The sequence below is a fragment of the Felis catus genome, chromosome A1 (assembly GCF_018350175.1).
Source record: "Felis catus isolate Fca126 chromosome A1, F.catus_Fca126_mat1.0, whole genome shotgun sequence".
NCBI classification, from domain to species: Eukaryota; Metazoa; Chordata; class Mammalia; order Carnivora; family Felidae; genus Felis; species Felis catus.
Genome location: NC_058368.1, coordinates 210,313,817 through 210,340,358, shown reverse-complemented (window position 1 = coordinate 210,340,358; position 26,542 = coordinate 210,313,817). Strand labels below are relative to the sequence as shown.

At 41.9% G+C, this 26,542-nt stretch overlaps 2 protein-coding genes across 13 annotated transcripts in view; one reads left to right on the top strand and one right to left on the bottom strand.

Annotated features, from left to right (window-relative positions):
• Window positions 1-12,198, bottom strand: part of LMBRD2 (LMBR1 domain containing 2) — a 42,783-nt gene extending 30,585 nt beyond the window's left edge. For 6 of the 9 annotated variants that reach the window (XM_019811891.3, XM_006928052.5, XM_045038113.1 and 3 more), the window contains exon 1: window positions 11,819-12,197. The gene's annotated coding sequence lies outside the window, so the exon portion shown is untranslated. Of the gene's footprint in view, window positions 1-11,563; window positions 11,793-11,818 lie in introns of those variants that run through there. The other 3 variants (XM_019811896.3, XM_003981457.6, XM_045038109.1) reach the window with 3 other exon arrangements.
• Window positions 12,199-12,307: 109 nt separating this feature from the next.
• The window catches only part of SKP2 (S-phase kinase associated protein 2), a 33,868-nt gene continuing 19,633 nt past the window's right edge, over window positions 12,308-26,542 (top strand). For 2 of the 4 annotated variants that reach the window (XM_045038115.1, XR_006585798.1), the window contains exons 1-3: window positions 12,313-12,538; window positions 13,038-13,309; window positions 24,537-24,648. In XM_045038115.1, the coding sequence (XP_044894050.1) occupies window positions 12,495-12,538; window positions 13,038-13,309; window positions 24,537-24,648 (428 nt within the window). In that variant the 5' untranslated portion in view covers window positions 12,313-12,494. Of the gene's footprint in view, window positions 12,539-13,037; window positions 13,310-24,536; window positions 24,649-26,542 lie in introns of all 4 variants that reach the window. The other 2 variants (XM_045038116.1, XM_023239016.2) reach the window with 2 other exon arrangements.

Here is a 26,542-nt window from a genome sequence, read left to right as displayed (position 1 = left end):
TTAATGACTTGCAATTCTTACTTATTTACTGCTTCACAAAACACAGTACTTGATACTTAAACAACTTAGGTTTGAGCAGTGTGGGTCCACTTACACATGGATTTTTTTTTTTTTGATAAATACAGTACTTTAAATATATGTCCTCTATGACTTTCTGAATAACATTTTCTTTTCTGTAGCTTAGTTTATTATGAGTATATAATATGCATACAATATATGTTGAATCATTATGTCATACACCTGAAACTAATATAATGCTGTATGCTAATTATCTTCAATAAAAAATACACTATAAAATAAACATCAAGTTCATCCAGTAAAACACACACACAGACATACACACAAAATATCTATTAATCGGCTGTTTACATTACAGGTAAGGCTTCTAATCAACAGTAGGCTATAAACAGTTACGTTTCCAGGGAGTCAAAACTTATACACAGATTTTTGACCGTACAGGGTTTGGCACCCCTGACCCTTGCAAATGTATACTTGCCACTTTTCCATTTACCTATATAAATCTTATTTTCTTTAAAGAAAGTTACTTTTTATATGTAGAAAAATTTACCAATGATTATTGAATAAAATCATACACTTGAGAATTGGTTTTTAATTTTTAAATTTTATTTAAATCCAAGGTAGTTAACATATAGTGTAATAATGATTTCAGGAGTAGAATTTAATGATTCATCGCTTATACAAAACACCCAGTGTTCATCCCAGCAAGTGTCCTCTTTAAAGCCTATCACCCATTTAGCCCATCCCCCCACCCAAAAACCCTCCAGCAACCCTCAGTTTGTTCTCTGTATTTAAAAGTGTCTTATGGTTTACCTCTCTTATTTTTTCCTTCCCTTCCCCTATGTTCATCTGTTTTGTTTCTTAAATTCCACATATGAGAGAAAAATCGTATGATATTTATCTTTCTCTGACTCACTTATTTCACTTAGCATAATACACTTTAGTTCTATCCACATTGTTGCAAATGGCAAGATTTCATTCTTTCTGATTGCTAAGTAATATTCCAGTGTGTGTGTGTGTGTGTGTGTGTGTGTGTGTATCACATCTTCTTTATCCCAAAACCAGCAGAAGAAGGGACATAATAAAGATTAGAGCAGAAACCAAGGATATCAAAATTTAAAAAAAAGAAAGAAAAAAAACACAGCAGAACAGACCAACGAAACCGCGAGCTGGTTCTTTGAAAGAATTAACAAAATTGATACACCCCCTAGCCAGTTTGATCAAAAAGGATAGGATCCAGATAAAATCACAAATGAAAGAGGAGAGATCACAACCAACACCATAGAAATACAAACAACAATATGAGAATATTATGAACAATTATATGCCAACATATTGGTCAATCTGGAAGAAATTCCCAGAAATACATAAACTACCAAAACTGAAACAGGAAGAAATAGGAAATTTGAATAGACCCATAACCAGTAAAGAAATTGAATCAGTAATCAAAAATCTCAAGAGTCCAGGGCCAAATGGCTTTCCAGGGGAATTCTACCAAACATTTAAAGAAAAGTTAACACCTATTCTTTTGAAGCTGTTCCAAAAAAAATAGAAATGGGAAGAAAACTTCCAAACTCATTCTATGAGGCCAGCATCACCCTGATTCCAAAACCAGACAAAGACCCCACTAAAAAGGAGAATACAGACCAAATTCCCTGATGGAACATGGATGCAAAAATTATCAATAAGGTACTAGCAAACTGAATCCAACAATACGTTAAAAGAATTATTCACCATGATTAAGTGCGATTTATTCCTGGATGTAGGGCTGGTTCAATACCGGCAAATCAATCAACATGATACATCACGTTAATAAAAGAAAGGATAAGAACCACATGATCCTCTCAGTAGATGCAGAAAAAGCATTTGACAAAATACAACATCCTTTCTTGATAAAAACTCTCAAGAAAGTAGGGATAGAAGGATCATACCTTAAGATCATAAAGGCCACCTATGAAAGACCCACAGCTAATATCATCCTCAATGGGGAAAAACAGAGCTTTCTGCCTACGGTCAAGAACACAACAGGGATGTCCACTCTCACCCATTGTTCAACAGATGTTGGAAGTTCTAGCCTCAGCAATCAGACAACTAAAAGAAATAAAATGCACTCAGATCGGCAAGGAAGAAGTCAAACTTTTAATCTTCCCAGATGACATGACACTCTATGTGGAAAACCCAAGAGTCCACCAAAAAACTGCTAGAACGGATATGTGAATTCAGCAAAGTCACAGGATATGAAAATCAACATACAGAAATCTGTGGCATTTCTATATACCAATAAAGAAGCAGCAGAAATAGAAATCAAGGACTCGGTCCCATTTATAATTGCACCGAAAACCATAAAGTACCCAGGAACAAACTTAACCAAAGAGGTTAAAAAATCTATAGAAAGTTGGGGCGCCTGGGTGGCTCAGTCAGTTAAGCGTCCGACTTCGGCTCAGGTCATGATCTCGTGGCTCGTGAGTTCAAGCCCTGCGTCGGGCTCTGTGCTGACGGCTCAGAGCCTGGAGCCTGTTTCAGATTCTGTGTCTCCCTCTCTCTCTCTGACCCTCACCTGTTCATGCTCTGTCTCTCTGTCTCAAAAATAAATAAACGTTAAAAAAAATAATAAGAAAATAGAAAGCTTATGAAAGAAACTGAAGAAGACACAAAGAAATAAAAAACATTCCATGCTCATGGAAAAGCATTCCATGCTCATGGATTGGAAGAACAAATATTGTTAAAATGCTGATACTACCTGAAGCAATCTACACATTCAATGCAATCACTATCAAAATAACACCAGCATTCTTCACAGAGCTAGAACAAACAATTCTGAAATTTGTATGGAACCAGAAAAGACCCCAAATAGCCAAAATAATGTTAAAAAAGAAAACCAAAGTTGGAGACATGACAATTCCAGACTTCAAGTTATATTACAAACCTGTAATCATCAACACTTGAAAATATTCTTAATTATAAATGCTGATAATACAGACATCAGCAAATGGTTTATTTTTTTCTCTCTCTATGCTTTTAAAATAATTTACCTTTACTAGCTGAATGCAGCATGTTCGGTTCACCTTTGTAAAATCAATTTTAGGCATTTTTGTTGGGTCCATGGACTAACTACACTATTCCAAGTAATAAATATCTTAATAGTGAATCAAGATTGTGATACAAAGGGGCGTCTGTGGCTACATCAGTTGGGTGTCTGACTTCGGCTCAGGTCATGATCTCAGGGTCCATGAGTTGGAGCTCCGCATCTGACTCTGTGCTGACAGCTTGGAGCCTAGAGCCTGCTTCAGATTCTGTGTCTCTCTCTCTCTCTCTCTGACCCTTCCTTTGTGTATTTCAACTAAACATTCCTTTGTGTATTTCAACCAGTATTTTCATATTTTTTAAATATCTCAAATTGACCCTCTTTCATCACTCTATCACCATATCCTGCAATATCTTTCTTCAAAGCACTTATCCACCTGATATAATGTATATTTATATTTATTTTCTCCCTGTAGCCCTTTTCCTCCATCCCCACCTCCCAGACTTTATGACAGCAGAGACTTGACTATTCAGTACTATATCCCATGTCTCTAATATAGTATTCAGCATACAGTAGATATTCAAAGAGTATTTGTTGAATGAATGAATAAGTGAATAAAAACATTACATTTCAGTATATACATAATTTTTATTAATGCTGACTATAAAGGCAACATAAAACTCTTGTTATGTTCTTCAAAACCGATTTTACAAATACTTATCACAACTCAAAGACTTACTACGTCTCTGCCACTACTAACTACTACTCAAAATTTCAAATTTCATTTTCTATGAGAAAAACTTATACCATCACAATAGGAGTAGGTCAAATCTTATTTGTAATTCAAGAATAGATTAAATGGATAACTCCATGCAGAATGTGCTGATGAAAGCCATTACCATCTTCAAGATCCAGCTTTTAAACAAACATAACTCAATGTGAATTTAAATGTAACATAGTTACTATCTGAAAATCCCTTTATGGTTTGACTGAGATATTTACTTTCCTGAAATTGTCCAGTCCAAGGAATATGGTAGTCATAGAAAAAAGACTGAATATCAGAGATTACCAAGGAAATGCTAAAGTATGGCAGAAGCAAACGATAGATTATTGAAGTATAAGAAATGATATTAAGATTATCTAGTAACATTTGAAAATTACCATAACATTAATGGAAAAACTCAATTCACACATTTTACATTTATTATAATATGCATGAAAAACACTTAAGACATTGGGGCGCCAGGGGGGGCTCAGTCGGTTAAGCGACCAACTTCAGCTCAGGTCATGATCTCACAGTTTGTGGGTTCGAGGTCCGCCTGGGGCTCTGTGCTGACAGCTCCGAGCCTGGAGCCTGCTTCGGATTCTGTGTCTCCCTCCCTCTCTCTGCCCCTCTCCTGCTTGTACTCTCTCTCTCAAAAATAAATAGACATTAAAAAAATTTTTTTAAAGAAAACACTAAGACAAAAATGAATTATAAGATTGTTGGCATAGGCAAACAACAAAATCAGTTATAAACTTACCACAAGCTACTAATATTTTTTTACAGTAGCTGTCAATTTTTCAGTCTGATTCGATTGCACTTTAAAAATCTTATAGATGAATAAAGAGAACTATGGATCCCTTATTCTAGTAATAAAGAAATGGTTTGGTTCGATCTCTTCCATTCTCAGTGTATTAGTCTCCTATTCCTGCTATAAACAATTCCTATAAACTCAGAGGCTTAAAACAACACCCTTATATCATAGTTTCTGTGGGTCAGATGTCCAGGCACAAGTTGGCTCAACTGAATTCTCAAGATCAAAAGCAAGGTGTCAGCAGGTCTGTGTTCCTCTCTGGAGACTCTGGGGGAAGAATGTACTTCTAAGTTCATCCAGGCTGTTGACATAATTCAGTTTGTTATAGTTTTAGAGCTGAGCTCGCCATTTCCTTGTTGGCCGTCAGCTGGCATTTACCCTTAGCTCCAGAGGCCTCTTTCAGTCTTTGCATGTGGCCCTGTGTACCTCAGAGACAGCAATGGTTTGTCAAATCCTCTCAGGAATCTTGGACTTTCTCTTCCACTCTCGGGGGGAGAAAACTCTGCTTTCAAGGGCTTATCTGATCTCACTGGGACAATGTGGATAATCTAGTCATATTTACTGGTTCCAAGGATTAAGGCATACATATCCTTTAGGGTCTATTATTCTGTTTACCACACCGTCCATTCTGTTCAACCTGAACTCCTGTTGTCTTGTTATGGCACAAGGTTAGGCCTAAGGGCCCCATTAAACTGGAGATGAAATTTGGGGGTTCCCTAATCTTAGGTGAGAAAATAATAGTTTCAAAGTCCATAACTTTGACCTGTACGTAAATTCAAGTGAGGAATTATTTTTTTCAGTCTAGAATGACAGCACTTTTCAAGGTTCTTTACGAATCCCTATATCCTGTTTTGGTTATTTCAGCTCAATAATTTTGTGTTCAAAGCTAGAGGCACACCTTATTCCCCATCTGATCTAGTTATCTATATGTTCAATTAATAAAGTAACTGTCAATTAAAATCTAATAAAAATATAGATTAGACAACTCAGGTTTGGTTTAGTAAAAAAACTCATAACTAAGGAGTACAGCAATTTGGCGATATGTATCAGATACCTTTAGAAAGGTACATATCCTTTGTCCTAGCAATCCCTCTTCAAATAACCTAAAGAAAACCCAAAACGTGAACAAAAATTGATCTACGATGTTATCTTTCATGGCAGCATTATTTAAACATGAAAACATAGCAACAACTTAAATGTTTGTACTAAATAGTCTAGGAAGTCTCAAAAGCGTCCACCAGTCTCATCGCTGTCTACTGCCCTTTTGAAAAAAGCAGCCAAGGGTTTCATAAATCACTAATCCTGCAAACCTGTCCGTACTGATGGGAGCAGGGATCTGTGCATGAGTCAAGGACTACAGAACAGCAACACTCCACTACAGGCTGTGATTCAAAGAAGCCACCAGATTCCCCAATCTGGAAGAAAGGTGAGATCCACAGGGGCACTTTAGAGATGGCAAAGGGACAGGGGTGGGGTCCGAGGAAGAGCACATAAGAAACACACGGACAAATATACATCAAAATGCTAACAGTGGCTGTCCTAAAATGATAAAGACATGATTTCTATTTTCTTCTTTGTGCTTTTGTGTTATGTGTTTTTAATTTCAAATAAAGTATTATTTTGTAATTTTAACATTAGTTAAAAATCAGTGTAGTAATATGAAGGTAAAACATACAGTAAATAGAAAATGAAAAATTCTGCTGCGGTGCTGGGTGTCTAAAGTTACAGCTATTTTAAAATACAAATGTTTTATTGTACTGTGATAAACCTGGGTTCCAAATCCCAACTCAATTTAATAATTGCATAACTTTATACAATTTAAGCTATTAAGTGAGGATAAATAATCACCTCATGCAGGTTGCTATGAAGATCAAAGGAGATACAAAAGTGAAACACCAAATAGGAGTTCGAGGCCCAGAATAGATCCCCAATAAATGCTATTTGCTAATCTCCACCTCCTTTATATCATGTGCTTCTAGAAGATAACCAGTTGCTTCAACAGTCTCAAAGCATAGCTTTATACCATATAGTCTCCTCCCCCACCAAAATATGGATACCAAATGCTTTTTGCTTCTCATTCTCTGTGGTTACCACAGCCTGAGTCCACCCTCATTCCTATAAAACAAAAAAAATGATTTTTGCTCCAAGAAATTGCTCCCCTTGCCTCTCTTGACTAATTGGGATTACCTCCATAGGTCTACAAAGTAGCCCAAACACCCCTTCACCTGTCTGTTGTGAAGGGACAGAACCATGTCAAGAAGGTGTATAAGACATGGCAATGTCACGTAGAAAGGTAATGCCATTCTCCTAGGAACATGATCAAAGTGGAGGTAGATAAAAATGGATCATCTGCTGACCTGCAACCATGTACAGCTGTGCAAAAATATACTCCAAGGACAAAAGAGGAAATGTGCCTCCACCCACAAAAGTGGTCCTTCTAGTAGTATTCTTCAAATATTAAAATAACATGTTTAGGCTAAATGACAAAAATGAGTGAAGAATATGCAAAAATTTGGAGGCAAATCAAAATTCAGTTCCATGTGATTAGAAATTGAACAGGAGATTTAGAGCTGTCACAGGGTGGCATGAACACCAACAGCAGCAAAAGTAGATTTTACTCAAAATCAAAACGCCAATTCATTCAATCAAATTTTAGTACTTGAAATCCAGACATAGTCTCCCTTTCAAAATACCAGTTCTAAAGTCTTAAACATTTAAAATCCAAGTCAGTCTTTGAACAAGTATCAAGATCTCATACAATCCCTTTCAAATGCCTTTCATAATTAGCTTGTTATTGTTACTGACTTGGGGTGCTGTTTCCCAAGTACTTTATGGCTGATAGGTTTTTTAGGCTAAATTTAAGTGGAAAATTTACAGGTTAAGAAAATTTTGGAATTTGAAGCATCCTAAATATTTTCAAAAAGAAAGAGAAAGAAAAGGAAAAGAGAAGAAGGGAAGATGGCAGGAAAGATTTGTAGTAGCAACTGAACACAAATATTTTGTCCAAACCTAAGGTTCCAAAACTGAATGAAAGATTTCTAGCTAGAACCTAGTGATTCATCAGGCTCAGATTGTGTAAATTTAAATGTGTCTTTATTCAGATATGCAAAATAATAAAAACTAGGAGGCAACTCAACATCTTAATAATGAAAAATTGAAAGCATCAGAACTAGATGGAGTGATGAAAGTCAACAATCCTCTACCACCAATAAAAAATTAAATCTTTGAAATATAACCATTATTCCATGTTTAGAGATTTCAGGGAGATGTACAGGGAGAATTCAGTTTAGGATATACCACAAGAGAATGTGGCTCCTACTCTAAAAATAAAAACAGTTGTAATATTTTTTGAAGTCATTTTCAAAAAATGAGCTGAGTTGCCAAATCAACCAGGTAAGCTGAATTCCAAAGTGTGACAAGCCCTTCTGAAGAAACAGATACGTACAAAGTGCTTAACTTTTGGTAAGGCATGGGAGAGAGAGAGAGAGAGTAACCATGTAAGCAGGTAAGAAGAAAACAATTGGAATTGTAATGGATTCTTTTTTTTTTTTTTTCAGCGTTTTTTATTTAGTTTTGGGACAGAGAGAGACAGAGCATGAACGGGGGAGGGGCACAGAGAGAGGGAGACACAGAATCGGAAACAGGCTCCAGGCTCCGAGCCATCAGCCCAGAGCCTGACGCGGGGCTCGAACTCACGGACTGCGAGATCGTGACCTGGCTGAAGTCGGACGCTTAACCGACTGCGCCACCCAGGCGCCCCGGAATTGTAATGGATTCTTAAAGATTTCAGGTAAAGAGATTGTAAGACTTATTTTGGTAATTAAAGAATAATCCTTAGAATCCTTTAAAAAAAAAAAGTTTATGTAGTTTTGAGAGAAAACATAAACAGGGGAAGAGCAGAGAGAGAGGGGGACAGAGAATCCCAAGCAGGCTCTGGGCTGACAGCAGGGAGCCCCGTGCAAGCTCGAACCCACTAACTGCGACACCATGACCCAAGCCAAAGTCGGAGGCTCAGCCAACCGAGCCACCCCGGTGACCCCTTAAAATCCTTCTTACTAAAGTAATTAAAAACAACAACAACAACAACAGCTAACATTGAGTATGAGTTTACTGGATTCCAAGCATTATGCTAGCACTTAACATACTTTATCAAATTAGACCTCACAACCTCATAAGAAAGGACTATAAATATCCTTATTTATAGAACAGAAAAGGGTACATAGAGTAAGTAGTTTGTCCACATTCCCAGTCAGTGAGTGGCAAAGCTGGGATTCAAACCTACACATTCTAACTACAACATGGATATTACAGAGTCTCTTTGAATCCAGACATACTTAATGCAATTTAAATTGTTTAAATGCTTTCTTTTGCTCCATTTCATAGTAAACAAGAAACATTCTATTAATTGTTCCTTTACATATATCAAGATAGAATGCTAGAAAAGTCATGTTTAATATAGAATTAACTAAGAATTTTTACCTTCAGGTAAGACTGCTATTACTTAAGACTTAATCTACATGAGGAAGGTAGAAAAGAAAACAGAGCAAATCAGAATAGGGAAAGAACCCTTTTGTTCTTGCCCCAATCTGTCCATCACAGAAAACATCAAACTACAGAGATCGAAAGATCTACTTTAAAATTAATGGAGGGAAAAGGATCCTTTTGAAATCTGATGGCAGGTAGAAACTTCTTGCTATGTAATCCTTGTTAGTCTTTTGTTCCCTTAAGCTAAATAACATAAAAGAATTAAAGAAATCTTTAAGATTTCATGCTATGATGGAACTAAGAAAAAAAGCACATCACTCTTCTATTTAAATACAATCTCTTGTCATATTTCATTTTCAAAAAGAACACTAATATATTACTGAACATATATACATGTTTGTTTATTTATTTATTTATTTATTTATTTATTTATTTATTTATTTATTTATATATCTTATTGTCAAGTGTAGTTTCCACTCCTTTTTGGCCTCTCCTGTGCCTTCATAATATTGACTCTCTTGTCCCTTTTACAATAAACACTTTCCCAATTTACAAAGTTACTTTGTATTTTTTTTTTTTGAGAGAGTGGGGAATGCACAGAGAGGGGACAGACGGGTGAGAGACAGAGACAGAGAGACAGAGAGAGACAGAGAGAGAGAGAGAGAGAGAGAGAGAATATCTTAAGCAGGCTCCATGCCCAGGGCTGACTGAGCCTGATGCAGGCTGGATCTCAACAACCATGAGGTCATGACCTAAGCCAAAATCAAACCTGAGCCACCCAGGACCCCAAAGTCACTTTGTATTCTATCTCAAACTTCCAAACAGTACTAAACATGACTTACTCTAATGTCATTTCCAGAGATAAAACAATTATAACTCATCTATCCTAGATAATGATCTAGTAATTCTAGTTTTAGGAATATAGTCACACCTCTCCACTAAAATGGGACGTGGGGCATGCTGAGCAAGATTAAATAAATAAAATTAATCAGGGAAAAAAAATAATCCATATCAGTAGCAATTACATGCAATTCCTGAAGAGACCAGACAGCAATTATATATGTAGCTGATAATCTCATCTCTTCAATGGACACAATTCCTTATATCAGACACCTGTACCAATTTAAACTTTTATTTACTTAGATAGAAAACAGCCATGATTAGAAGACATGCAGAAAAAAATGATTCCTATTTCAGCAAGCTAATGTTTTTCTGTTGCCAGGGCAAACTGTTAGTAAGATATCTATTACAGAATTTGAAGACAGATTTTCAAAGTTGAAAGGCTCTTTTTGAAGTCCTATAGAGGACTTCCTGTCCACCAATTCAGATATAAAAAGTATTCTGACAACTAGAAATGTTCCCTAGTTCCTAGGTAAATCCTTGCTAAATCCTACCACTAGAAATTTCTCATCTTTAAATTTAAAATCATCCCATTAGATCTTCCTATCTATACGATCTACTTTATGTCTCAAAACTTTGTTTATTCTCATCAAGACATATTATTTTCTTGTTTTCTTTCTCCTCCAGAAACATCCCTCTGTCTTTCTTGAAGGAGACTATAACTTTTTTTGACAAAATTATTTTTTCTAATGAGTTGCCAACTTAAGGGAAAGGATGTAGATTTCAACCCAGGGCAACTGCTTTCTCCTTAGCCAAAGTAACATAAAGATAGCTTCATATAAAAAATCAGAATATTGCATTTAAAAGTATTTTCTGTAACATCAGTTTAATGAGTTGTGACAATTCAACCTAGTATCTTCACATAGTTTAAGGCAAAATTAATTTGTGAGCATATCCCTTCTTTAGGCCCATTTCGCTTACTTTCAAGAAAAAACTAAAGGTTTGTGAATACCTTAATTAAGAAGTAGTCACTTTTCAAGCTAAGCACCAAGCCTGAAACAAACACATACCTGGACAAGATAGGTTTTAGGTTTAAATCCAACAAAAAGCGAATCATTTTTTAATGGTATGTCATACTATTTTTTAAGGTAAGTCATCCAGCATACCGAAGTAATACTCCAATATTAATTTTTGTGATGACGCGGGCCTGCTTACTTCCGAACTTTATAAATCCTCTCCATTTTTATTAGGGTTGGGATTTGTTCCCCTTCTCTCTTCCAATGTTTTCCAAGGGTCACAGTTATGGTATAGTGTGCACAACAGATTTCGCATGGTCATCCTATCTGGAACATGGCACACTCCCTCCTCTAGCTGCCCCCAAACTCTTCTCCGCCGAGACAGGCTAAAAGCAGCTTGTTTTTGGACGGCGACGCAACCAGACGCAGCCGGTCTTAAGAACCGAACGGCCCCGCTCGTGGCCCCGAGAGTTGCGCTATAAAGCCCTCTGCAAACATACAGTCACCGTATTCGTTCCCTTGCTACCATTTATGAAATTCGTCAAGGCTGAAAGGCTATGCGCAGCCTTCCCACTGCACACGGGAACCACTGGTCTGCTCACCTGAAATTAAAACACCGCCTCGCCTCTCGTTCGAACAGCGCTTTTGTTTACAAGACGCTTTCACAAGCGTTATCTGACTTGACCCTCACGCCAAGCCTTCGAGATGACCCCCGATATCATTAGTGCCTGTTTTACTGTTGAGGAAAGGATCCTGTCCGCAGACCGGTGCTAAGGGTCACCCTCTCCCCGATGAAGGAAGCAGCTTCCCGGCGGAGGGGAGAGCACATGTGACGCCCGCGGCCCCCATCCTCTCACCTGGCCAGCGGGCCGGGCTACCACCTCCTCTCCGTGACCGGGAACTTAGTTAGGCCCGTGGCGGCGGGTGCTCGGGGTCTCCGTGGTCCTCTCGATCTCCGCTTGCTCTCGGCCTCAGACCCTCGACCCCACAGTGCCTCACGCTCTCCCCATCGGGCTCACGGTCCGATCTCGCCAGACAGTGTCTGGAAGGACCGGGAAACTCCGCGTCGGCCGCAATCGTCCAGGATCTGGGACCCACTCTCCGAGGCGACGGCGGTGACGATCACTAGAAGGCCCGCAGGCTCCGCCGTAAGGAAAACCCGTCCCCAGTCAAGAGGCTGACATTTCCCAGGCAGCCTGAGCACCGCCCACTTCCGTTTCCCCGCCTACCCCATGGGTCGCCCAGCCCCCAGCCGCAGGGGGTTGTGGGTATCTCAAAGGCGGGTAAAGTAGCCAGGAAGGAAGTAGCGGAGAGCCTGCTGGACTACAAGTCAGGGCTGAAACTACAGTTCCCAGCAGGCAGCGGGGCTGCAGACGGCCGCGGCGGAGGAGAGCGAGTAGAAGAGCCTTGCGCGCGCGGTGAGGATGGAACGTTGCTAGAGTTCGCGGGTCTTGCTGCTGGGGGTCGGAGCTGCACGCCGCGAGCCGCCGCGTGCCAAAGCGGGAATCCCGGTGGCGGGCAGTTCTGCAATTAATGCACCCATTTAAAACTCCAGAACTTGTGGACGCCATGCACAGGTAAACGGATTGCAAAAGGGGGCAGAGCTTGCATGAACCGTCTTAATTGTTTTAGGCCGCGAAAAATGCTACTTGCTAATATTGTTACTAATGCTGTAGAGTGAATAGTTGCTTAGCCCCTTTGGGAAAGCGTGGATGGCTGGATGCTTTAGTGCGGTGATCAGTGTGCGGTTTTATTTGACTTCCCTTACTGAGCTTTCCTGCTATTTTCAGTCGCTGTATGATTGCTCTCCCTCTTGTCTATTCCCTCCACTTTAAGACATTCTCAAGGCCTTCTACGTGATCGTAAATCAAAAAGCCTTTTTGATTTGCTTGGTTATTTTCTCTTTCCTACGTGGAAACTCGCCGCCGGCGCTTAAGATATGCAATTTTGTGAGCCACTGTGAAAGTTTTCTGCATTGCATAACTTGCAGTTTCATTTAGGCCTGTCTTTTAATTACTCGGGTGTGTTTTTGAAAGGAACGGGCCGGGGGTGGGGGGCTTTTGTGCATTTCTGCAGGAAACACCTCCAGGAGATTCCTGACCAGGGTAGCAACGTTACTACCAGCTTCACATGGGGATGGGATTCTAGCAAGACTTCTGAACTGCTGTCAGGCATGGGGGTCTCCGCCCTGGAGAAAGAGGAGGTGGACAGTGAGAATATCCCCCAGGAACTGCTCTCAAACCTGGGCCACGCTCAGAGCCCCCCACGAAAACGGCTGAAGAGCAAGGGGAATGACAAGGATTTTGTGATAGTCCGCAGACCTAAGCTAAATAGAGACAGCTTTCCAGGTAAGGTAAACTGGTGGTCACATAAGAGGTGGATTGAACTACTTTATTGGTAATCTTTATTTAGTGATCTTTAGGATGGCACATTTTCAAAATTGCCTACTTCTGAAGTCATTTTCCAAAGAAGTGGGACAAGTCATTTTCACAAATCTGCAGGAATCTTGGTAGATACATATTTTTAGATGCACAGTTGACTTTTAACCCATGTGAAATTTTAACCCAGGAGAAGACATACCTACCTCTTAACTTTGAAGTGAATCTGCATGTTCAAAGGCCAGCTCGGTGCTACTGATAAATGGGAACATAAGCAATAATCTTGTAGGATTGTGTTATTGTTGTTTATACTCTGCTCTGTAGCCTTGGTTGAGGGTTTTGGGGTTTTCTGTTATTGTTTTGTTTTTTGGCCATATTTGCTTTAGTGATTTCCAAAGAACTGCTAAAGTGAATGTTAACTATGTGTAGGGACTTCTCTCCCCAGGTCCCTCCCAAGTGGGATTCTTCTGGTATGCTGTGTCTACATTACTGCCAGCATTATGTGTTCAGTCACCCAGCCAAAAACCTGAGGGTCAGTCCCATTCTGCCATCCTCCAGCATCCAGCCAATCATTGAATCTTTCCCTCTTGTCTCCAGGATGTTTTTCAAGCTCTCATTATCTCTTGCCTGAATATTGGAATGGCTCATAATTCCAGGCTTATCCTCTGCAGATCCATCCTCAGAGCTAGAGCAGACTGACTGAAATGTAGAACTCACCATATCATTTCTGGCTTTGATAGCTCCCCGTCTCCAGGCTTTTCAAACAGATCAGCGTGTGCCTCCCAGAGTGGATCAGAGCCCCAAGAGTACAGAAGGCCATAGGGTAAAGGTAGTGCAATAATACTGTTTCTTGCTAGAAGGTATTTAAAACATTAAGCCAGCACATTTTTGCTGAGCACATACTATGTGCTAGGCATTGTTCTAGGTGTTAGGGATTGTTAGGGATTCGGCAACAAACAATGTAAACATTCCTGACCTCAGGAAGCTTCTGTTGGAGAGAGAGGATGCAACAGACATAATAAATGTGGTATGTAGAATGTTAGAAAGTAATAAATGCCATGGCCAAAAACAAACATAGAACAAGTTGAGAGGGATTGGAAGTCCTGGGGTGGGAATATGGATTGCAGTTTTAAACAGGGTATTGAAGGGAAGCTTCACTGAGACATGAGCTTTTTAAGTAAAGGCATTAAGTGTGAGGAATGTGCCACGCAAATATCTTGGAGAAACGGGTTCCAGGCAGAGGGCATAGTCAGTGCAAAGACCTTGGGGCAGAAGCATGTCATGTTTGCTCAAGGAAGAAGGAAGACATGTGTGGAATGAGCTAAGGGTTGAGTAGTGGGAGATAAGGCTAGAGCTGGTATTGAGCAGAGTTGTGATGTGACCTTTTAAAAGGACACATTGATGGGATTAAACTGTAGGGGGTCAAGGGTAGAAATTTAGAGATTTGTTAAGAGGTATGGGGGTAGTAATAAGTGTCACGTTCTGGATAGATTCTGACGTTAGAGTTGACAGAATTAGGCCATTGAGGTAGTCTGTAGAAGAGGTGATCAGAGGCTAAACAGGAATTGGGTGGGTGATAGCAGAGAAGAGACAGATTAAAGAAATACTGAAGACGAAGTCTTACAGAGCCGGGGCAAATAAGTATATTCCTTAGTCCTCCCATTTGACTATCTTTGAAAAAGGGTTGGTTGTTTGTTTGCTTTGCTTTAAAAAATCTGTTGTTTTGGGGTTTTGACCCTTTCGTTAGGAATGAGAACCTACAGGTTATCGTCTGGAAATCTACATCAGGGGAGGGGGTGAATTAATTAGAAAGGCAATAAAGGATTGTGATCAAGTCAGACAGATCTGGCTTTGCATCCTAATTCTGCTATTTACCAACCTTGGGAAGTTATTTGAGCTCTCTTTGCCTTCATTTCTTTGTGAAATAGAATAATAATACCCACTTCATAGGTCGCTGTGAGGATTAAGGGAAAGAGTGCCCACAAAGCTCTTAGCATGTTGTGTGCACATAATACACAATAAGTAAATTTGGTCAACAAAATTTCTGACACTCATTTGGGAAGCTACTTCACTTTTTCTTTTGTCCTTAGTCCTGTTAGCCTGACCTTGTTAGTACAGAATTTTTTCTTTCAGAATTTAATGCTTCTGTTATTTTTAGCGTCTGGAGTGTAGCACTAGCAATTTGGTGTTTGACCAACCAGATGTGGTGACAGCACATTTCTGCTAAGATGAGCATATTTTGATTAACTTGTCCAGGGCCAGTTGCTTTTAAACATTCAGTGTGATTCCTGTATGTCCTTCCGCATTCATACACAGAGATAGAGATGTATAAATAAAAAAGTCATTGTTAAGCAAGGCACTGTGGAAACAACAGAGATTAAGGGATGGTTGCTGGCTTGTAGGACATTGCAAGTCAAGTTGAGGAGAAAGACAACACACCCTCAGAGAAGCTCACAGCAGAAGATGGCGACCAAAACACTAGCATCCAATGAGTAGTCTAGGTAGTAAGTGCAATTGGAGGCCAGAGGAAGGGAACCCCTTGGGCCAAATTGAACCAGGTACAGCTTCCCAGGTGCAGAAGGGCTTCCAGGGTGATTCCCAGCGGATGTGGACAATCTTCCTCCTTCCACTCAGCGAAAGTGGAGGCTCTGAGGAGAGGGAAAGATCTGGAAATAGTCCAGTCAATAAGTCTACATTGTTAAAACTGACCTCAAATATATATATGCCTGAGCAAGAAGAGAAAAAACAATGTTTTATTTTTATGTTTGTTACTACCTAAGAGAGAGGCAGGAAGGAAAACTAATAATCTACATCCTATTTGTGTGGAATTGCACACAATATAGACTGGCTAATTGGTATGGAGTGTGGAGAGGTGGATTCCCTGATGCAGGATGAGAGACAGCTGGGTAGAGGATTCCCAGTGGGCCTCCAGTGTCTGTCTGTCTGTCTCTGTCTCTGTCTCTCTCTGTCTCTGTCTCTCTCTCTCTCACTCTCTCTCTGTCTGTCTGTCTCTCTCTCTCTGTCTCTCTCTCTCTCTCTCTGGATCATCATTCCAGGGAGTTTTGTGTGCAGTTGTCAAGACAGGTGGCTAATGGCTCTGCCAGGATTAGGGCAGAATAAGCCACACCTGCTTTATGTAGCGATCTGGTGACAGTGGCCCTGGGCTGGGAGTTTTTCCTGGTTCCTCCCTCAGCAGTCTCCCTGCAGGCCCCCAGCCAGACTCATACACATCTGGCAACTAAATCCTCCTCATCTTTTTATTTTGGAAGATAAAAACTGTGTGGCAAACGCTGTATCAGGACAGGTCTGTTTTGCCCTCGGGGTGAGTATATGGAAGGAATTGGAAGTAAGTGGCCCAGTAGTGGGGTCAGTAACAAGCCCAAACAGGACAACTTCATTTTATTCATGTCATTAAATGCCTGTCTTGGTCCCTTTTCTCCCTACCCTCCGCCCCAGTGAAAACAGTGAAACACAGTGAAAACACCGTTGAACTAATTTGTTGATTAGCTTTCCCAGGGCTGTTAAACTGCTTGACATTCCAGAGCCTGCAGTGGTTCTCAGACTGGAGACTCTAAAGTTTAGTGTCTGCTGATATCCCCAAAGGAACTTGTTCAAAGTGCAAAATTCCTGAGATTCGGATCCAAGAAGTCCTGCCTTGAGCCCGGGAATCTGCTTTTTAATGCTCACAGGCAAACATTTTTCCTCCAATTTTTTTTTTTTTTAAACCAGTAATACATATATTTTACATTGCGATGCTGGGTGTGTGCCTGAAACAGAAATCTCACAAAGCTGTAATTCCCCTTGCTAAGATACTTCCTAGTGTGTTCCATTCCATTCTTTCAAAACAAGGCTGCTCCAACTGAATTGATTTCATGACTCACCAATGAATCTCAGCCCCCGGCTCCCAAAACTCAGCTCTGCAAGAGCCTTTATGGGGCCCTATGAGGCATCTCTTTGCCCTGCAGCTTCCTTTCATTTATTCATGCAGCCAGTAATTAATACTGAGCATTCTAGAGGTTACTAATACAGCAGTGAACATAACAGGCAAAAGACCTCCTCTCAGACCTCCTAGAGAGTGTATATACTTTACCTTATTCTCCAAATCCTAATTTCCATGGTTTCTCCACTCTCCCCACATTTCAGAGTTGAGCAAGTTTCTTACAGAAATAGAGGGTTCTGGGGCTGAGGGGATCATTTGGGACCCTGCTTTTGTTTTACTGTGTTTTGCTTGGCAGAATGTTTGTGGTTTTTCAGAAAGGAAGCGTAGATTGTTAATACTTAAAACAAGCTAACACAAGCAAATGTGAAGTGAGCCCCCACCCTTAAATATAAGAAACGGGAGGTGTGAGTGCTGGCTTATCCTTCAAGTATAATTTGTTTATCCATGCTGAAGGAGAGGAGCAGTTTTGAGAGTCAAGAGTTTATGATTAAGATTTGGAATTTTAATTTGAATCTGAGTGTGGGTATTGTTCCAAGAAATAAATATTGCAAGGAAGTTGAGTAACCTATAGGGGTGCCTGGGTGGCTCAGTCGGTTAAGCGTCCAACATCGGCTAAGGTCCTGATCTCACGGTCTGTGAGTTCGAGCCCCGCATCAGGCTCTGTGCTCAGAGCCTGGAGCCTGCTTCGGATTCTGTGTCTCCCCCTCTCTCTGCCCCTCTCCTGCTCATGCTCTGTCTCTCTGTCTCAAAGATAAATGAAGACATTAAAAAAAAAAAAAAAAAAAAGATGAGTCACCTATACTGCAAAGATTTCATACATAGAAAATTCTTCAATAAGCTGCTCTCCCCAGAGGAGTTTGAGGCATGGGCAGTGGCGAAGTTATAGACGTGGACAGCTGGGTTTGCACGTCAAGCGTAAGTGGAAATGATGGTGGCTGAGGGTGATGACCAGCAGGTTTGTGAATCTGGCCAGTTTTCACCCCTTCGTGGCTCCAAAGTGTGTTTAACAGCCTTTGTGTAGTTGAAGACTGGCGGCCGTGGGCTTAAATCATTGTTTCCTTTTCTGTGCAGGGCTGGTGTGCAGCCTTCGGGGTGTAGAAGAGGTGAGTGGAGGAAAGTCCTGCTCTGGACTCTCCCATCCGCTCAGGCAAACAGACCAGGCAGCAGAGGAGTCAGGAATCCAGGAAACAGATGGCTGATGTTTGGAGAATTAAGTATGGCAAGTAAAATTAGATTAAGCATATCACAAGCCTGGATACCAGCCGCTGGAGCTGGAAGACAGACTTCTGCCCCATCTGCTTATACAGCAGCCAGTCTCAGGCTTCAGCACCTCTAGCGAGGGGCCCTAAGGTCCGTGTCCTGTGATCAACTGAGGGAGTCCTGGGGACTTGGCTGCCAGCTGGAGCCGTGCATTTCCTTGGCCTTCGTTCCTTCCCTTCGGGAGCCAGCCTGCTTAATAACTCTTAGCATCTTTGTTTTACTCCCTCTCCCTGCCAGCCCTCCCTCCCTAGCCCTGATTGAGTTCTCTTCGCATTGTAAGTCAGGTTGAATTCTTACCTTCCTCTGTCTTGTAGAGCATCAAGCACTTAGAACAGGGGAGAGTGTGGGATGTTAGAGCATCCTGTGGTAGAAAGGACATCATTTGGAGTCAGACCTGGGTTTGAATTCCCACCCTGCCACTTGCTAGTTGTGTGGCCTTGTCGCACTTGTGTGTTCTTCTGCACTCCCCCCACCTCCCATCTCACAGACTACTCGTGTACTGACCCGAGTACATTATCTCTTCGTCCTGGGTTTTTGTCTTCAGCCTTCTTGACTCTGCATAGCAGCGCCGTGCCATTCCTTTGCAGGTACAGGGCCCACACCTGCAGTGCCCTCTGCTACCTGGCCAGCCTTCACATAGCCACCTCTTGGGGCTCTGCACCTGCACCTCAGGGTGTGGGGTTTTGGCATACTCAGAGCAGCCCCAGCTTTGCCTCCTGGCTCTCCTGCCTAACAGCCAATAGCCCCTTGGTGAGGTTATTTAACCCTGCTGAGGCCAGTTTCCTTATCTGTAAGATGGGATGCTACTAAATACACAGGGTTGTTGCATTTAGAGTCAGTGTGCTTGAATAAATGCTCGAGACTTTAGGGCTTTCAGTAAATGGCAGTGTTTAAATGTTAAGTTATGTATCTGTTTATTAGTTTGTCTTCAAGTGAGGCTGTTGGGCAGGGACTGTAGCTTACACCCAGCTCCCAGCACTAGTGCATTAATTAGGCACCCAGGAATGTTTGCTGAAGTGGAGTCATAGGCCAACCTTATCATTTTACAAATAAGGAAACTCACTGGTCCTAAGAAGCCAGCAGTCTTGCCTGTGTGTAGAATAAAGCCAGCATTCTTCTTTGGGCTGTCAGTCATTCCTTCGTGAAACAGCATTTGAATACTTTCTAATATTCATTGCCAGGCTCTCTCCTAGGCATTGGGTGTGTGCTAGTTTCTTGATTAGCAAAGGGTAACTAGTCAACGCAAATGCAAACGCAGAATTGGCATATTCAGTTTGCATGAAGGGAGAGTAAAAGGTATGATGCATCTAGCAAAGCTTTATTGGATGCCAGTTACGGGCTTAGTATTGTGCGGTGTGCTGGGTGTGCAAATCTGGGTCTGGGGGCTGTGGTGGTGATCTGGGAACGCTCCTCTGAGGGGGTAACAAGTTTAAGCCGAGATCTGCAGGATGCGTAGGAGTTGGACGGACAAAGACATCCAAATTCTAGTGTTAACCTTACTAGTGTGCTTCACTGCTTAGCTTTGCTGTCCTCTGCAAACCTCTGTGTTCCTTGCTGCCAGTAGTGACTAGTTTTCCTCCTCGCATTTAAAAAATTTTTTTTATTTGAGAGAGAGAGATCATGAGTGGGGGAGAGGAGCAGAGGGAGGGAGGGGGGAGAGAGAGAGAGAGAGAGAAAGAGAGAATCCCAAGCAGGCTTCATGGAGCCCAATGCGGGGCTAGATCCCACAACCCTGGGATCATGACTTGAGACGAAATCAAAAGTTGGATGCTCAACCAACTGAGCCACCCAGGTGGCCCTCCTCCTCGCATTTTAATTACCTAGCTCATGTTGTTCTAATTGTTTCTGATTTCTTGTATGTTCCCAATAAAATAGGCACCAAATTCATTAATTTATTTCTCCTGCCCTGCACTTCACAACAAGCCTCCCTAATTTCCTTTTCCACTGTCTTTAGAGGACGCATGGTGCCCCATCCATAGCCACTTGAAGCTCAGCACTCCTTTATGTGCCAGGTTTTCTCCTGCATACAGATATGACTGCTTGATGCCTTTCTCTGGGCAGGCATGTGGGAATTAACATTTCTGTCCCGCTCCCAGAAGCCCACACCCAGTGACTGAGAGTTGTTGGTGGATTAATACCCCAGCACCCATGCTCTTGGCTGAGACAGACAGCTCTGGGGCAGGGTGCTATAGGGTCTCCTGGAGTCCCCGGCAGACTTGAACTCCACTTGGCAATGGCGATAACCTGCTTATTAACATTTCCCCGAATTAGCTTCTTTCCTTTCCATATCTCTTCACTTTCCAATGCTTCCTGGGATTACTTAGCAAAATAAACTACTTGACTTCAGGTCCTCAGGATCTGCTTCTGGGGGTCCCAAACTTAGATAGAGGGCTGTTTGGGCCTCTTGGTCAATCACATGCTGCAGCCCTCATCCAAACCCTATTAAAACCCAGTGTGTTTTCAAATAAGTGAAATTCCAAGCAGCAGTGAAAAGTCATCACAAAAGGCAAATGTGCAGCTTTAATGGAGAGAGGAGAGAGATAGAGGCAAGAAGGAGAAAGGAAAGTTTGACTCTGCTGCTTGATGTCTTCCCTTATATTATTTAATCTCCACAGGGAACTACTTTGCAAAATAAATCATTTTATTCCTGTTCCTGCAGATGCAGAAACCGAGCCCGAGGGATTAGGTAACCTGCCCAGTATTCACAGACTTGGGCCACAGAGATGCATTCCCATCAGCGTGCTTCCCTTCCAGTGGTTCTCACCCTCGGGGAGGCCAGGCACCTGGTGTCACGAGGAGTGGACAGATCGTAGTGCAAGTCCTAGTGTGGTCTCAACATCCTGGATTTGAAGTAACGAAGCGTGTGACTTTTTTGCCAAATCCAATGCTAGAATCTGATCTATGTATTCAAGAGGCACCAGAGGTCAGGGAGTTCAGAAGAGTTAATGGAAGGAGAACTTAAGAAAAGCTAATGTATCAACTTTTTCGAATCTGGGAAGCAGAGCAGGAGCCGTATTTGAGAACCCCTGTCCTCTGTCCATGCTGAGCTGGGAGGAGCCTTGTGGTGAAGGGGGGTTGTTGCCACACTGAGAAGCCTCAGGGTGATCTCCAGCTGCCTCCCTGCATTGTGGTCCAGGGTCAGCATGGATGGTCTGCCCTCATCCCTTTACTCCTGGTTTCAGGGCCTCAGTGAATCATTTTGCCCTCAGGGAGGGAGGGGCAGGCATTCATTGAGCAACTGCATATTTCCTCATTTTTCAGTAGAGCCCACTTCCTCCAGGAAGGCTTCTCTGATCTCTCCTCTACCACCATCCACTGCACAGCACAGCACTGTGATCCCTATTGCAGCCCATTATGATACTTCATTGAAATTTCTCTTTTGTGTCTCAAACCCTGAGCTGGCCATCCCTTTTCATATTTGTAGAACAGACACCCACAGATAGGACATGTTCAATAAGTATATGCATGTATATATCATACGAATGTATCAGACACCGTGCGAGTTCCAGGAAATACAAAGATTATTTTTTTAAAAAATACTTTTTTGTTCCTAAGAACTCATGGCCCAGCAGGGGCAGGGTCTAAACAAATGAGTAAGTAAATAATAAAATTGTGGTTAAAAAAAAGTGACCCATTTTTGGTGATGTCATGGGAAGCCTTCCATAAGCACTGGGGCTCTAATAGCAACTTGATTTTAAATTAATAGCAATCGGGGCAGGCACAGCACATACAGGGCCTCTGAGATGTGGCGCAGAATGACTCATTCTACTAATTACAAGTAAGTCCAAATGGCTAGAACATATTTCTAGGTAATGAACCTAGAAAAATGAGTGGGTCCGTGACATAAATTTCATGCCAAGCAGTTTGGACCTTAGGCTACATATTTGGGGGGGACCATGGAGATGTTCAAACTTGGAAAGATTGCCCAAGAATACCACCCAGAGACAGCAAGTGCCACGTTTATCACCCTCAGTGCTTTTCTCCATCATGTTCTCCACAGAGCCTGGTTCAGTGTACCTGTGCAGGAAATCCACCTTTTAGATAACGGGGAGGAGGGACAGTGTGTTAGTAATCAGGGTTCTCCAGAGATGTGGAAAAAATAAGAGATGTAGGGAGATGTATTATAAGGACTTGGCTCACACTATTACGAAAGCTGGGAAGTACCCAGGTCCACAGTGCAAAGGCCCAGGGACCAGGAGAGCAGATGGTTCCAGTTCACATCTGAAGTCAGGAGATCCATGTCCCAGCTCAAAGGCAGGGAGAAAACCAATTCTCATCAGGACTTGGATTGAATGAGATTCACTCACGTTGGAGAAGGGAATCTGTTTCTCAGTCAACAGACTCCCAGCGTTCATCTCCTCCAGGAACCCCTCACAGACACACCCATAATAGTGTTGAACCAAATATTTAGCCTCCCCCTGACCCAGTCAAGCTGACATCAGTCCTGTGAACCATCACAGAAGGGAGAGGGTAGCGCTAGACTTGGTGTACAAGAGCGAGTGGAGGTACAGGGAGACTGACTAGGAAGGTGAGTTACTGAACTGATCTAAACACTCAGTATTTCTTCCATGCATACCTGTTTCCTTCTTGGCCATTGTCCTATTATCCTGATCTTGTGGGTTATGTTCTGTATGTTCCTATGTAAGAGTTCTATTGAGACATTGCTTTTATAAGACAAAACTCATCTTAAAATATCCACCTTTTTCCCCCCTCCAGTTTTGTTTTGTTTTTAATGTTTTTGTTTGAGAGAGAGTGTGTGCAGGGGAGGGCAGAAAAGGAGACACAGAATCTGAAGCAGGCTCCAGGCTCTGAGCTGTAAGCACAGAGCCTGACACAGGGCTCAAACTTGCAAACCATGAGATCGTGACCTGAGCCAAAGTAGGACCCTTCTACTCACTGAGCCACCCAGGCGCCCGTCCAGTTTTTTGTTTGTTTGTTTGTTTGTTTGTTTGTTTGTTTGTTTTAACACAGCCCAAGCATTCCTTTCAGAATTTTCTGTGCTCAGCACTCTCTGGTGGTTCCTCACAACATTCAGAGTCAGAGCTGAAGGCCTCATGATGTAGAGTCCTGCATGACCTGGCCCCAACATCTCTCATCTTCTGTCACCTCCCTGCTCATTCTTCTGTTCCTCAAAACAAACATTCTGTTCCCTATACCTAGAAAACATGGCTCCCTAATTTTGTTCAAGCCTTTGCTCAGTGATCGCTGTCTCAGTGAGGCCTTCCTTGACCGCTTTCTTGAGATTCTGAACACTGGCCCCTGTACTTCCTGTCCTCTCTTTTACTCTGCTTAACTTTTCTGCAGAGCACTAATCAATTTTTCCAGATCTTGTAATTTATTTTTATATGTGTGATTGTTTCCTCCCACTAGAATGTAAGTCCCGTGAAGCTAAAATGCTTTGTCTATTTTATTTATTGCTCTCTCCCCAACACCTAGAATGCTCCCTGGCACTATAGTAAATAGAGATAGATGAAAGCACCCTTCTGATAGTGCACTTGTAGGCAAATGGACTTCTGAGTGCTTTCTATAAATCTGAAAGAAAGAGGGAAAAACTTCATTTGCCTTGTAGATAAGGTCAATACTTGATGGCTGAATCCACCACCGAATCCACTTCTGAGAGAAACCAGGCATTTCTTAGCCATGGAGGGCATCAATGTCTTAGACGTTATTGTATGCCATGGAAGGGGGGACTTGCTCTGTACCGCCTTTAATATAGCCCTTACTAAGGTTGGCCAGCAGAAGCTGAAGGGAAAAATGATATGAAAAGTATTCTTGGTTTTCTCTTTTCTCCTTTGCTGAGAAGGTGTGGTGCCTCACCGCAGGGTACGGAGACAGTGGGTGAACAGAAAAACAATTGTGGGATGAGTAATTCGATTAGTGTTAAATTCCCCCTGTAAGTTAAATGTTGTGTATCCTTTAAGTGCATGAAAAGACTCAGTAGACTTGATTGGGTGAATGAGTGGTGATTAGAAGACACATTGTTTTTCTCCCTCAAAGGTGTTTCATGGGACTCCCTTCCGGACGAGCTGCTCTTAGGAATCTTTTCCTGTCTGTGCCTCCCTGAACTCTTGAAGGTCTCCAGTGTTTGTAAGAGGTGGTATCACCTAGCGTAAGTATTTTTTACCCCTTTTGGTTTATGTGTGGAAGGAGAAGAGAAGGGTTATTTATTTATTCATTTGGATCTAGTGAAACTAAAAAAACAAGAAAAATACAGTACCACAAAGCAAACTAGGTATCTTCATATATTTAATATTAATGACTTCATTTCACAGTGGAAGGGAAGAGTCTCTTGGAGGTGTAAACATACCCACCTCGGAGAACTTTTTCCTATATTATTGCTGGTTGGATGCCGACTCTCGACCAGGTGATGTCCTAGGAGTGAAGGGGGATGCCAACGGTTTCTCACACCCGTGGGCCAGGCAGTGAGCACAGAGGGGAGAACACAGGTCCTGGTATTAGATCCAAATGCGAACCCAGTCTCTGCCACCTAGCACTCTGGGACTTTAGTGACGTTCTTGACACTTCTGAGCCTCGGTCCCCCCATATATAAAATGGAGGTCGTAGTACCTTCCAGACAGTTATGAGGATGAAGTATAAAGATGGCGGTGCAGTGCCTGGCTCATGAAAGCGTGTCGCACATGGAAACCAATAGTTACGGGTGTCTCTGTTGGTTCGGGATTGCCACTTTTCAAGTGTGAACGGTGAGCTGCACAAGGAACATCTTGGTGAGTTGGAAGGCAGTAACAGGCCAGAAGTGGGGGAAGGCTTTGTTTGCAGTTAGAACTTTTGTCCGTTCTTCACCACCTGTCCTCCCCAGCCAGCCCCTAGCCATCCTTTGCGCTTAAAGGCCATCTATCTCTCTTCTCCCTGCACATCTCTGGAGTTCTTAATGTGAGCCAGCAAGAGCCCCTTCCCGTCCATTCAGGGGCGTGTGGGCAGTAAGACGCCCCGGGTATTTACAGAGTGGGCTGTTTGCTTAGAAGAGCCACGGGGAGGTGTGCACCCCTGGAATGCTGGAGCCAGTGGTGGCGGAGTTTCCCTGATCCCTCCCTAAGTGACCCCATATCGATTTTCTTTCAGCCAGCTCTCCTCTTCATGCAGAGTCTGTTAATCTTCGTATCAGTTGTCATAAAAGCAATAACCAGCATTTATTAAGCACTTGTTATGTGCCAGGTACTGTAGTCGTGCCTTCTTGTTAATAGAAGTCAAATAACACGTTGACAGTTTCTTTATGCAGCGATATTTCAAAGCCCTGCCGGTGGTCTGCTTATTTCAAGCAATATTAAAGAATAAAATTCTAGTAGGCATTGAAAATGTTCCCTCATGTACTTGATCTCATGTTTTCTTTTTTTTGTTAAGTTGAATTAAACTGTGGCTATTACAGCCCCCTGGTTTACTGTTCAGTACATTTTAGTACCTCAGTTTTGCTTTAGAAACACTATCCAAAATCTAAGTAATATTTTTCCTTTTTCCTTTCACATTAGTTCATACAAATACATATATTTCCATGCATGTATATACGTTTTTTGTTTTTGTTTTTAAGCTTAAAGGGTATTGTAAAACAGCCCAACTCCTTTTTAGGGTTCCTTTTTCCTAGTAGATATTTGATAGTACTATTTCTTAATAAAGTACAGTTGGCCCTTCAACAACATGGGGGTTTGGAGCACTGACCCCACCCAGCCCAGTCAGAAATCCACATATAACTTTTGACTCCCCAAAAACTTAACTGTGAATAGACTACTATTGACCAGAAGCTTTACCCATAACATAAACAGTTAACACAGGTTTTATATGTTATATGTGTTGTATACTCTTATTCTTACAATAAGGTAAGCCAGAGAGAAAATGTTAAGAAAATCGTAAGAAAAAAATACATTTACAGTACTGTGCTATAAAAAATCTGCATGTGGGGCGCCTGGGTGGCTCAGTCGGTTAAGCAGCCGACTTTGGCTCGGGTCATGATCTCGCGGTCCGTGAGTTCGAACCCCGTGTCGGGCTCTGTG